Source organism: Drosophila rhopaloa, unplaced genomic scaffold, assembly GCF_018152115.1.
Source record: "Drosophila rhopaloa isolate 14029-0021.01 unplaced genomic scaffold, ASM1815211v1 contig_3, whole genome shotgun sequence".
Classification (NCBI taxonomy): domain Eukaryota; kingdom Metazoa; phylum Arthropoda; class Insecta; order Diptera; family Drosophilidae; genus Drosophila; species Drosophila rhopaloa.
In genome coordinates this window covers 5,519,813-5,531,676 of record NW_025335123.1, presented here as the reverse complement: position 1 = coordinate 5,531,676, position 11,864 = coordinate 5,519,813, and the positions used below count along the sequence as shown (strand labels likewise).

The following is an 11,864-nucleotide window of genomic DNA, read 5'->3' as shown; positions in this document are numbered from 1 at the left end:
GAGATGCGGTAGCAATTCCATTACTGTTCACTTAAAAGTTTCAGTTTATGACGAATGCTGCTTTGGAGAGCAATTTATAAGTTATTTAAATATTAAATAGTGCCTAGATCTAAGGGACTTTGAATGGGATCCCGCCTTAAAAGGAGTATTATTAAAGAATCTCCCAATGTTCAAAAATTAACACAACAGCCCTGTTTGAACAATTCAAATTTTATTAAATTTTTTCATTTTAATAGAACTATTGCAGCGTTGTCAGTTGTTACTACAGGTGCAAATCATTCTTCGGGGCCACTGAAAAGCATCTACGATTCCGATTGGGTGGTTTGGCGCTCTGTGGACAAGGGAAAATAACAAATCAAACAATGGCATTTGTAAATAGTTTCATTATATAAATAAACATTGTTATTAGTTGGTTGGTCGTAAACTTTGGATCGGAAATTTTGGAATATATCAAAACGTCGCATGTACATGCTGATCAGTTTGAAACATAGTTAGGCACTTTGAAAACAATGTTAAACACATGGGCTTTCTTTTATGCAAACATTGGGAACGTTGGGTTCAGCCGTGCAAATAGCAGGCACTTACGCCAGTTTGGAAATTATTTAACTGTCGACAGAACACTTTCAAGCCCTTTCATCTGAAAAACATATAAATATGAAATATAAATCAAACCCAACCATAAACCTAATGCCAAGTTAGAGTCCGACAGCGGAATATTTTTATTTGTGCACTTATGAATTCGTGTATGTCGAAAAATGTTCCAAGATTTTGGGGTGAAACTTTTAGAATTTTGGGAGTATGAGTATATGTTAATATGTCAGCGATCAAAAGCTGATAAAGAGGCTACCATGTAAATCAATTGTTATTTTGGCATTTTATTCGCGATTTGGATTTTGTTTCGAGTATAACCCGAAACAATAAGAGAATTAGAGAAAATATTACCTAAATATTAGACAAATTTTGAAATTAAATTATTACTTTTATAACAGAGTTAGTGGGTATTATCATCTTTTATTTTTTTCTGAATTTGACAATCATTTATCATCATTTAGAAAAGGTTAAGCAATTTAAGGCTATTTTACTCGTATTCATGTTAAGCTAAGGTTTTTAAGTACTAAGCTTTTAGCTTACCATGAGGAATAGAAAATTGCTCTTAAACTACGACTGTCTACAAAAAAAATCTGGCATATTCTTTTTATGAAGGCTTTTTATCAACTTGCTAATTTCCCATTAATGTCCTATTTAAGTTTATATAATGCTTGCAGCCTTGCAGGTCAATCACCTTGCCTAAATTGCCCAAAACTTAAAGGATAATACTTACGTGCTGGTTTGCCATTTGCCCAGGGTGTGAACTTTACATGGCTGGCGTCGCGTTTGGCGGCATCCACACGCAGTTCCTTCCGCAAGGACTCTCGCAAAATACGAGCGGCGATGTTGGAATATTGGATGTAGCTGCAATCAAAGATATTTTTATTAATTATGTTATGTAATTCGGCACTGCACTGAATGTGGTTTCGTTGTAAATGGGGACTATCACAACGCATTGTGACAGACATTTATGTAAGGCTTACGTAATTCCGGCAGCTCTCCAGGCAGTCATTGTGATCGGATTATTCGAAATATATTCACGCTACACAAAAAATAATAAGATATTCTTTTTCAGAATCTAAACAGTGTGACCACAAAAAAGAATGTGTTTAAATATACTGACTTGCTGAAAATACTATTTATACTTTTTTAGTGTCTGGCAAAATATCGTCGATATTTTTAGACAAAACTGGAATGATGGTAATGGAACAAAAAAGCCGTTTTTTTTAAATTTATAGTTATAATTTAAGTTTATATATAGTTTAATATAGTTTAAATTTTAGTTATTCCCAGTTGTCCCACACTTAAAACATTTATTTTTGTATTTAAAACGGAAATAATCTGATGGGGCCAAATGAAATATAACAGCTGCTACAGATAAAAATTATGACGCATAAAGCTTTAAAAAACACTTCAATTCTTAAATAAGAAATCCGTTATGGTTGTCTAATATTAAAGTTGATGATTTAAATTAAAATTTTAATCTATATTTAAGCTCTAGCCACGAAGAATTTAGTTGTTTTTAAATCTTGAAACGTGCAAACAACACCGAGTACTTTAACATAGATTTTCTTATAATAGAGATGTTGTGGAAAGTTTTCAATTTCGAATAGTAGTATTTCAGTATCAGTAGTAAATAAATTAGTCAGAGATCCAATTCCACACTAAATATGTATATTTAACATATTTGAGCCCAAGAGGAATTTTTAGAAAATTGCCCCCACGAAAACACAACACCTTAAAAATTACACTTTGACTTCACAAATGCCCAATATAAAATAAGCTTAAGGATATATTAGATTATTTATTTATCATTGACTTTAAGTTAGACTTTACAGATAATATTTTAAAACTTAACAGAAGAAAACACTTAAATTCTAATTAAATATGTTTATATACAGAACAAAAATTTCTTCAATATTCTTTATCGTTTTAAAGAATCGATCCGACAAGTAATTGCTGATTTTATTTTTTATAGACGCACACTTAAAAGCAGAACGCAATAGGGAAATTATTTTTTTTTCACATACTTGGATTTTTTTAATATTTTTGACATATTTTAAATAAGTTTTGTAATTACTCTTTTTCTAATTAGGTTAACAAGTCCGATTTCTAAAAGCAATTAGCATTGTATTCGTATATTACATGTTATAAATATGCAGTCTAGCAACTTTAATACAGAGTATACGCATTTTGCACATGCTCGTGAATTCCTGTGTGTATATATATAAAATATATATTGTATGTACATAAATATTTTAAACAAAGCGCCTTGTTCTTCCAGACATACATTTTTATATTTTAATAAATATACTTTTTTTGACTGCACAAAAATGTAATTTATACATGTATTTTTTATTTTTTATAATTCAAATTAATTTAAATATTATACTATTACATAATAATTTAGTTACAAAATAGAGCAATTTGTTGAACAGCATCGTCCAGAACCGCCTTTACTATTTTGTCTTTGATCTAAAAAAGAGAAACATCAAATTAAAAACAAATAGAAGACATAACTTAGCCTATCTCAATTACAAGAATACAAAACGTTAATTGTTTCTGTGCATGCGATTGTCATATATTTCTTAGTAAAATGATATTTAAAAGTCCTAGGAAGTAATTAATAGCAGCCGACTTAAAATCGTTCCTTTTCTATTGAAAATCAACCAGGTTTTTCTCGGATCTCGGTGCGATAAATAAATTCTGTTTTTCACCTGGGACATAAAAGTTTTGTTTGGATTTCAAACCAAACGTCGCGAAAACCGTCAAAGATTTTGTTGCTTTCTAATTTATTTGTCTCTAGGGAAAATATTGAGTAAATATTACGAGTTTGGTATCGATTACCTTTACAAATTTGTCCCTTGTTCGATATAAAACTGGAGTTATAGCTACGAACTTTTAAAATTCTTAAAATTCGACTCTTCTCTGTCAATTACTATCTGATTTTAAGGCAAATACATATATTTAATAAACGTACCTTGCGAATTGGGCTCTGGCAAATTATCACGTGGCACTAAATGCATAACAGTCGTTTTGCCTAATGGAAGTCCCAGTGCTCCTAAGGTTACATTGCAATGAAGAAAACGACCTTGATAAATCAAACGCAAGATTTCGGCTTTCGCTACAGTTTCGTGAGTCCAATCTAGAAAGTTAAAGAATAATATTAAAATATGCATTACAGATCTTCTAAAAGAATGTCTTTGCTTTTTTGCCTGGGATAACTTGAGTGCTGTAAAACCCAGGGTATATATAATTTAAGTATAATTGGCATCCAATTAGACTAATAGGAAGGAAAAACCAGTGCGGCGTTCGAATTAGACGACTTCACGGTCAATAACAACGTTAAAACGAGGAAAATGAATTGGAAATTATTTCTGTAAGATCATATAAATGATTGAACAACTGGAAAAGGATAAAGGATACAAAACGACTTCAACAAGTTAAGACCCGATTTCTGGTCTTTAATAGTAAGTTAGTGAACATTAACACTATGTACTCACCTTCTGGCCAATTATCAAATACTGTTTGTGCAATATCACCTGCGGAATCTGACGGGCTAAAAATAAATTCTTTTGTTTTACCACTAACAAGTATTAGGCGTAGGTTAATCTGAAAATACAGACAATACATTTTATTAAATTCAAATATTGTTAAATATTAAGTAGGTTCTTCAGTTAAAAAAGCAATATTTTTTCTTTAGTCCTAATCAGGAATAAAAAAATTTAATTTAAAAAAAAACAATCTGGTTCGAGTTCCATCAAACAAGTCTTAGTTCATACAAATCCAGTGCGCAATTTCTTCAGCTTTAATTGGTGAAGGCGCATTAATTATTTATTTTGATTGGAATGTGTCGAAATACCCCCTCTAGAACTAGCCTGATAAAAGTTTAATGTTCTCCGGTTCGCAGAATCTAAAATGGTTCATGTGTAACTATGTTAATTAAGAATTAACGAGGAGGGTGAAATGCAAAAAGAAAAAAGGAAATAAATAAAGTCAACCTTGGAATTTGAACATCAGAAAGGTTGCATTTATAGCTTTGTTATTATTGCACCGCCCTGAAAAATTACAATTATTTCTAATAAATTGAAGGGACGACTTCCTTATATGTTTAAGTATTTGGTATAGTAATATATAATACCCTCTGATATATGTGTACGGGCAACGTAAGACTTACTTTATCAGATGGTATTGTTCGGTGCATTTTCTGTGTTGCCAACGGAGTGATACTGGCCTTGACATTGGCGCAACAATGCGAAGAGGGGACCTCTGAGGAGGGGCCGAGGACCGAGGCAGATCCATCGGCGGCCAGGGGCGACGACGGTTCCGAGGATGTCATTGTGGGCGAGAAGTTGGCCAGGAGCTGGTGCTGGTGCTGATGTGGATGTGGCTTCCCTTGGTATCGCAACGATGGGGGCTTCTGCACCAGGGCGTAGGACTGGCGCTGGTGATGCACTGCTGCAATGGTGTCGGTGCAGTACGAAAACGAGGAGAAGGGCAAGAAGCCTTGGGCCTGGGTAGTTGTATTGGTATTTTGATTCGCAGGACTCTTCTCGGTTACGGTTACCAATGGTGACGTCGCGGACCTTGTGGCTCCGAAGGATGCTGTAGATGAGCCACTCGACGATAGGGAGTACGAACGCTTGGAATTGAGCGACTTCCGCTTTTGTTGACCTGCTACAATTGCGACGGTTGTGGTGGTGTGCTCTTGTTGTTGTTGTTGTTGTTTTTGTTGATGTTGAACTGCAGCCGTTGTGGGTGTTTTTTCAATCGAAGACCTTAACGACATGGCGAGTAGCTTTTTACCCTTCAGCAATTCACTCTGTTTATATGAACGTGCAGTTCTCTAACTGCACAGTATATTTCCGAAGGGGTAGCTTCTCGGGTTGGCAATAATAATCGGAACCATCATTTGCAAAAGCCATTTTATTATTCCCAACTTTTGATCATTTTCCTTATACAAATTGGTGCAACTTTCGATTATTTTCATTGCAATCATACATATGTGTGGATGTACATATGTAATTCAACTACATCGCTCGGTTCAACACTAGAATTTTAATTGGCTTTCGTTGGATTGTTTTTCAAATGACTTTCTGTGAAATGTTTTTTTTTTTCCGATTGAAACTATTGTGATTGTTTTTTTTTATGTTTTTCCAATACCTGCGCACTAATATGTGTTATGCCTAATGTCCAGACACTAAAATAGAGTAAAGCAGTATAGATTACGAATACGTACACTTGTATACACATACATATATTACATCTATAATTGCTTATGCTAAACTTCCTTTCTTAATTTTATATTAATGCCTTTATACATATACACACAAGTAGATAGATGGAATTGGATATATAAGAGCTTGCGCGTTCAAGCTTAATTTTTGTGTTTAACTTTTTATTTCGAAAGAATGTAATAATCTACAGGCAAACCATGATTCATTTGCGATGTTCTTGCGTTTTACTTAGTTTTTTCAGCAGTAATCTTTGCCCGAGATGACACAATTTTTAATTTTCCTATAACGACACGATGGTAAATACTTATACATACTCATTTTGCATTTATAAAATCAGTGTGACCAACGAATGAGCGAAATAAGCTGCAAAAATAGTCGCCGTTTTCACTTGTCAGTATTTTCTCGTCTCGCCATCCCTGTGTCCAAACAGCTGATCCTGATGATAATTTTATTAAGCGGTTGCCAGTTACTTGCAACGCCGAAAATTACGTTATTTATGCATTTTGATTACTAAACCTTATAAAGTTAATGCATTATGATGATTTTAATTGGCATTGCGCTTTTTTTAGTACTCTATTCTATTGTATCACAAAAACCTATTTTAATTGAGTAAATTAATAAACATAGAGCCACTGAAACTTATTTAATTGCACACTTGAAAAATATCTTGGATTTTCTTTTAAATCAAAGGGTTTTATTTATTTTGTACTTTTTCACGGTCACACTGTCCAAAGTCATGTCGTCCGCCAAACCGCATATTTTGATTATCGAGCCGTTTTACGGAGGCAGCCACAAACAGCTGATCAGCACACTGATCGAGGGTATGTCACTAGAACGGGATTGTCAGAGTTACTGACCTCTCGTAATATTTCGCAGGTCTCTGCCCGGCAGATTACGAGCTTTTCAGCCTTCCCGCTAAGAAATGGCACTGGCGAGCTCGCACCTCCGCATTGTATTTTTCGCAGCTGATACCCATCGATCACGAATACAGGGTGCTGTTTGCCAGCTCCGTTTTGAGTCTAGCCGAGCTGATTGGAGTGCGACCTGATCTCTGCCAGTGTCGGAAGATCGTCTACTTTCACGAAAACCAGCTGGTCTATCCGGTGCGCGAGGTAAAGAAGCGGGACTGTCAGTACGGACTTAACGAGATCCTTTCCTGGTGAGCCACTCGATCAGGTCCTTTCTTCCCATGTAAATATGTAATTTCTCTAATTGTACACCTTTCAGTCTAGCCGCGGACATTGTGCTCTTCAATTCTCAATTTAATCACACATCCTTTTTGGATAATGTGCAACCGTTTCTCAATATTCAGCCTGACTTCAAGTTGAAGCGGATTCGGGAGAAAATTGAGAAGAAATGTCAAGTACTGTACTTCCCTGTCAAGTTTGACAAAATGCCAAAGAGGACGATGAATCACCCCGGCAACGGGGATACTGACTTGGATAAGGATCGGGATCAAGAGTGCCTGCACCTCATATGGCCACATCGCTGGGAGCACGATAAAAATCCAATGCTCTTGGTCGAGGTCCTTTGCGAGCTCAATAGAAGTGATGTGAACTTCAAGGTGACCATCTGTGGCGAGAGCTGCCAGGAGACTCCAGAGGCCTTCGACAATATAAAGGAAAAGCTGGGCACCAAGCTCGTTAACTTTGGCCATCTGGAACGAGAGGACTATCTGAAGACACTTATCGCCGGTGACATTGTCATTTCAACTGCCGACCACGAGTTTTTTGGCGTGGCAATGCTGGAGGCTACTTTTTGCGGCTGTTATCCGATTGTCCCCAATAAATTGGTGTACCCCGAGATCTATCCAAAGGACAACCTTTACAACACGTCCAACGCGCTCACCAAAAAGCTTCGCAACTGGTGCAAAAATCCCCGGGCCTTTCGCAAGCATCGCGATCAGTTTTTTGAGACGTTTAATTTCGATCCTTTCTCGGCACAGCAACTTGTTCCCAAATATGTGGACATATTAAACAGAGATATAAATTGAATATACCTCAAGCAGTGTTGGCGATTACCTAGATACTTGTACCTAACTAAAATTAAATTAGAGCCTGTCTTGTATCTTTCTTAGTTACTCATTGGAGTTTAGCTTAAGAATGAGCTAAGCCAGCATTTATGTATTTGCATATGTTATTTAAGCACATTATAAATGACAAATGGAAAATTATAAATTCATCCAGATTTACAATTATTAACATGTTATGAAAGGCAAAGTGCACTACCTTTACAGCTTTTGAATAAGATATCCCGCTAAAATCGTACAAAATTCCATCTCAAATTGAGCAAGGTAAATTATCGTAATATTTTTTATAGGTGCTGGTAGATATAGTCCTCCTTTTTTGAAAACATCATCGTTTTGCTGAAATCAAAGAGCGCGATTTGTTTTCAAGAACAACAACACTTCTGGTCCCTCCCAAATTAAAAATCAATTCAAACATTTTCTTTTTCAACGGTTTTTATTACTTTTATGTTGTTTGTTTATTAAAAATATGAAAAAAATGGGAAAAAATTCAGAGTGCCAATAATACCGTCAAATTAGTACGTTAACTTTTATTTTGAAATGCGTTGCTCATGAATTGAAAATATATTCAAATTTTGGTACAAATTTAAGAAACCATATCTACATGATTTTAAAAATTATATTTATACAATTTTTTAATACCTCATATAGCAACAAGAAATTTATAGCGAGCCATAACGATCGAATGAATTTACCATACACTTGGGTTTTTCAAAGTTTAGGGAACGCGGTATACAGGAAAGATTTTTAAGACATGCATATGCTTGCTCCTCCATAAATAGTTGATCTTTGGTTTTGCCGCAAGCTACTCGTGCCCATTTTGGATCAAAGACACCACGGAACTTGTAGTTTTTGCGATTATGGAATGGTCTATTTTCCTTCCTGCCTTCGTCGAACGGAAGATCCTGTTCGCTGCATAGTGTGTCCTTCAGTATATTGCTTGGAGAAGTGAGAAACTTGCTGGGCGTCTCAGTTTCAAAAGGTTGAATCTTTTTAGTGGTGCTACCATTGGAAAGGTGATTGGAGCTCCAAGTCGAAAGAAGTGATTTTCTGGCACGTTTCAAATGCGGGGACTGCTGACCCACACATGTTCCGTTGTTTTCAGAGTTGAACGAATCACCACCAATAACTTTGGAATTGTTTGCGGTTAGCGAATTGCTAAGATGTTCCTCATTGATGATTTCAGCCAAATCTTCCACCAGGCTAGACGGGCTAGACGGTTCATACTGACGACCGTCCCTTTTCTTGCCAATAGCAGCTAGGGCCTTTTTAAAGGGCGTTGGTGTTCGTGGACCAAGTTGACCTACATTAAAGTGATATTGATTATACGGTGAATTAAAAATCACATAAATTATGTAAATACTTACTCTTGTGTGGAGTCTCAATGGATGAACTTTCCATTTCCTTTTTGATCTCCATTCCAACACGATTGTAGACCTTAGTCACTGGTGTACTGGCTCGCAAATTCATGTCTTCAAATGTTGTCAGGCATGGCGACTTAAGGAAATGGCTTGGTGAGAATGGTAGAGATTTTATCGGCGTGATGACAGGCGAACCCGGTAGCCTGGTCTTGACTTCGTCCTGGAAAACCCCATTTGATGGACCAGCCTGAAGGTGAGTTTCGGGAATGTGTTTGCGAGGACGTTTCAATATGTTTGGTGTTTGACGCGGAAGCGACATTTTTAAAACTGAATGGGGCATGTTGAGGTCTAGAGAACTCATTTGATGTTCGGCTGCCGAAGAATCTTGGGACTCGGTAAGCTCAGGTTTTACATTATTTCCATCAGCCTGTTCGGATTTAGAAGCTGGATGGCATTCTGCTGCTGACTCAGCAGAAACTATTTTATTTTGCAAATTATATGGTACTTTACTGATACCACCGGATTTTATCAGCGTTATTAGATGAGTGCGCGAGCTCTTCAAATCGCTTCCAGATGCATTAACCGACCTGCGTTCGGCATCATATTTGCGACGCATTGTCGAGTTCCAATGGTTTTTTATGGCATTATCGGTGCGTCCGGGCAAAAGTTTAGCAATTTTCGCCCATTGGTTTCCAAGTTGAATGTGAGCTTTGTAGATGATCTTGTCCTCCTCCTCGGTCCAGGCTGTTTTCTTGATATTCGGATTGAGGTGGTTGTGCCATCTCTCGCGGCACTGCTTTCCAATGCGCCCATTCAAGTACCGAGCTATCAGGGTCCACTTTTTCGGTCCGAAACTCCGCACCAGCTCGATCACCTTGTCGTCCTCGTCCCGCGTCCACGGACCCTTTATGAGTTCCGGATTCAGGACCTTGGCCCAACGCTGCTGCACCTGCTGCTCGAGTCTGTCCTTGAAGTGCGGCCCGATGACCTCCCAGTTCTCCCCATGTTTATCCACCAATGACTTGAGCAGGACATCTTCTGATTTCGACCACCGCTTGCCAAATCCATAGTTCGGATGAACCGCCCCAATACTATTCGAACTCTTATTCTGACCTTTTTGTACCGCCGACTTTGAATCCTGCATCGAAGATTCCAGGGGACATCCCGAATCGGTGTTACTATTAAGGGTAAGTGCGCCGTTTCCAGTAGATTCCTTATCGCCATCCTCATGCTCTGAATACTCCGACTCCTCCGACTCGGAATTTCCATCGTAGACCAATAGATCGTCCCCGTTTTCACTGCTCGCACTGGCACTCGCCATCTTTAACTTTACTTCCGCGGCGAACAAAAGTGAAATATTTCGGGATTCTTCTCGGAGCGCTGGAAATAATGAACGTCGCGCTTGCAGTACAAACACTTGTACGAATTATCGGCGAAACTAGAATTCTTGTTGCTGTGCGTGAATTTATAGTGTGCGCAAATGTCGCTAAAGGAGAAACTCTTGAAATGCTTGTGGCACGTCAAGCATTGGACCAGTTCACCCTGATGACTGTGATCACTGCGCAATATTGGGTGCGTCGCATCATATTCGGTGCGATCAATCGTTTCGTTCAAATTTCCAACTCCAGTTGTGCTCTTTATTACTTCCAGACTACAGGTTTTCGAGGGTCTGTTCATAGACATGCTCATCCATCCAAAATAATAATATGCTGGGGGAAATGTTCACGAAATTGTAATTATGCTGAACATTCTCTAGGCCAGCATATAAAACTGAGAACTCGCGCTTGCATGTATGTATGTACGTATTATAAGGTCACAGTTATTTCAGATATCAACTGCAAATATAAATATATTCGCATTTGCGTTTCTATAAAATTATTCACGTTGTTTCACTGTAATTTCACGGCGTCGTATCGTTTATTATTTTAAAATATGGTATTTAGTATGACCGTGGTTTACCGTTAATATTTTCCATTCTTCAAAATATCAAAACCATTCGAGAAAAATACTTATTAAAGAACTAGGCTTGTTTCCACTTGAGAAGCGTCCACTAACGTCCTCGATAACAAAATCGAGTCCGATAGCTGGTAAAAAATAATTAATTTCGATATTGTTAAAAAACTACTAAAAAGAAAGTAGTAGAAAGGGTCGGGAAATGTCATACCATGTACAAAAAGTAATAAAACTTCCAATCGGTTGGCAGTAAATGCTAATATTTTATATTTTTAGATTTTCGCAATAGGCGTACTTAGCGTATTGAAAACATTTTATGGATAAATAAGTTTAATTATTTTTTTATTATTGTTTATATTATGAATATAGTAAAAATTAGAAAACCTGTTTTCATATGTCAAGACGCAAGAAGTATATTCCAATGCTAAATAAACTATCCACACTGCCTCAAGTTTGCTATCGAGTTTGCTTTCCTGTCCACATTGTGCTAACTCCTTAAACTCAAACTTGTAGCGGAGGGTTACCAATTGTAATGTATTAGAATGTTGTACTATGTATTAAATTATTTTCCAAGAAATCCACATAATCGGCCAAAACTCTACTTAACCCTACTTCTGCCCATCACTAGTTTCCTACGCTAAGCCTTTGAAAACAAAAACTGCCCTTAACTCGATAACAACAAAACAGTTATTTGGTGTT

At 36.9% G+C, this 11,864-nt stretch overlaps 5 protein-coding genes across 11 annotated transcripts; 1 reads left to right on the top strand and 4 right to left on the bottom strand.

The window, feature by feature from the left end:
• Positions 1-190: 190 nt before the first annotated feature.
• On the bottom strand, positions 191-1,701 carry LOC108047758 (protein stunted). 2 transcript variants are annotated; one of them, XM_017128106.2, is made up of 4 exons: positions 1,572-1,701; positions 1,322-1,452; positions 586-637; positions 191-331 (listed from the first exon to the last, which is right to left on the bottom strand). In XM_017128106.2, the coding sequence occupies exons 1-3, from the start codon at positions 1,598-1,600 to the stop codon at positions 624-626; spliced, it is 174 nt and encodes a 57-aa protein (XP_016983595.1). In that variant the 5' UTR covers positions 1,601-1,701; the 3' UTR covers positions 191-331; positions 586-623. The 2 variants fall into 2 exon arrangements, with proteins under 2 accessions (XP_016983595.1, XP_016983594.1); XM_017128105.2 differs by lacking the exon at positions 586-637.
• Positions 1,702-2,372: 671 nt separating this feature from the next.
• Positions 2,373-6,166, bottom strand: LOC108047750. 6 transcript variants are annotated; one of them, XM_017128090.1, is made up of 6 exons: positions 6,054-6,135; positions 5,752-5,788; positions 4,766-5,684; positions 4,092-4,200; positions 3,569-3,733; positions 2,373-3,063 (listed from the first exon to the last, which is right to left on the bottom strand). In XM_017128090.1, the coding sequence occupies exons 3-6, from the start codon at positions 5,375-5,377 to the stop codon at positions 2,999-3,001; spliced, it is 951 nt and encodes a 316-aa protein (XP_016983579.1). In that variant the 5' UTR covers positions 5,378-5,684; positions 5,752-5,788; positions 6,054-6,135; the 3' UTR covers positions 2,373-2,998. The 6 variants fall into 6 exon arrangements, with proteins under 6 accessions (XP_016983579.1, XP_016983578.1, XP_016983575.1 ...); XM_017128089.2 differs by lacking the exon at positions 6,054-6,135 and adding an exon at positions 6,140-6,166 and having other exon boundaries at positions 4,766-5,788; XM_017128086.1 differs by having other exon boundaries at positions 5,752-6,132.
• Positions 6,167-6,376: 210 nt separating this feature from the next.
• On the top strand, positions 6,377-8,231 carry LOC108047748 (glycosyltransferase-like domain-containing protein 1-like). Its single transcript, XM_017128081.2, has 3 exons — positions 6,377-6,646; positions 6,702-6,984; positions 7,053-8,231. The coding sequence occupies exons 1-3, from the start codon at positions 6,562-6,564 to the stop codon at positions 7,816-7,818; spliced, it is 1,134 nt and encodes a 377-aa protein (XP_016983570.1). The 5' UTR covers positions 6,377-6,561; the 3' UTR covers positions 7,819-8,231.
• A 37-nt stretch (positions 8,232-8,268) lies between these two features.
• Positions 8,269-10,533, bottom strand: LOC108047747 (myb protein). Its single transcript, XM_017128080.2, has 2 exons — positions 9,219-10,533; positions 8,269-9,154 (listed from the first exon to the last, which is right to left on the bottom strand). Exons 1-2 carry the CDS (start codon positions 10,531-10,533, stop codon positions 8,514-8,516), a joined length of 1,956 nt encoding a protein of 651 aa, XP_016983569.1. The 3' UTR covers positions 8,269-8,513.
• An 8-nt stretch (positions 10,534-10,541) lies between these two features.
• On the bottom strand, positions 10,542-11,171 carry LOC123037956. Its single transcript, XM_044460910.1, has one exon. It carries the CDS (start codon positions 10,899-10,901, stop codon positions 10,542-10,544), a length of 360 nt encoding a protein of 119 aa, XP_044316845.1. The 5' UTR covers positions 10,902-11,171.
• Positions 11,172-11,864: the final 693 nt, after the last annotated feature.

Coding starts and splice junctions, on each gene's coding strand:
- LOC108047747 (XM_017128080.2), bottom strand. CDS start 10,533: ATGGCGAGTGCCAGTGCGAGCAGTGAAAACGGGGACGATCTATTGGTC. Junction 9,155..9,218: donor CATTGAGACTCCACACAAGA/GTAAGTATTTAC, acceptor ACTTTAATGTAG/GTCAACTTGGTCCACGAACA.
- LOC108047750 (XM_017128089.2), bottom strand. CDS start 5,377: ATGTCGTTAAGGTCTTCGATTGAAAAAACACCCACAACGGCTGCAGTT. Junction 3,734..4,091: donor ATTTGATAATTGGCCAGAAG/GTGAGTACATAG, acceptor TTAACTTTCTAG/ATTGGACTCACGAAACTGTA. Junction 3,064..3,568: donor GCCAGAGCCCAATTCGCAAG/GTACGTTTATTA, acceptor TCTCTTTTTTAG/ATCAAAGACAAAATAGTAAA.
- LOC108047748 (XM_017128081.2), top strand. CDS start 6,562: ATGTCGTCCGCCAAACCGCATATTTTGATTATCGAGCCGTTTTACGGA. Junction 6,647..6,701: donor GATCAGCACACTGATCGAGG/GTATGTCACTAG, acceptor AATATTTCGCAG/GTCTCTGCCCGGCAGATTAC. Junction 6,985..7,052: donor CTTAACGAGATCCTTTCCTG/GTGAGCCACTCG, acceptor TACACCTTTCAG/TCTAGCCGCGGACATTGTGC.
- LOC108047758 (XM_017128105.2), bottom strand. CDS start 1,600: ATGACTGCCTGGAGAGCTGCCGGAATTAC. Junction 1,453..1,571: donor TGGAGAGCTGCCGGAATTAC/GTAAGCCTTACA, acceptor CTTTGATTGCAG/CTACATCCAATATTCCAACA. Junction 332..1,321: donor GGCAAATGGCAAACCAGCAC/GTAAGTATTATC, acceptor CCTTGTCCACAG/AGCGCCAAACCACCCAATCG.
- LOC123037956 (XM_044460910.1), bottom strand. CDS start 10,901: ATGAGCATGTCTATGAACAGACCCTCGAAAACCTGTAGTCTGGAAGTA.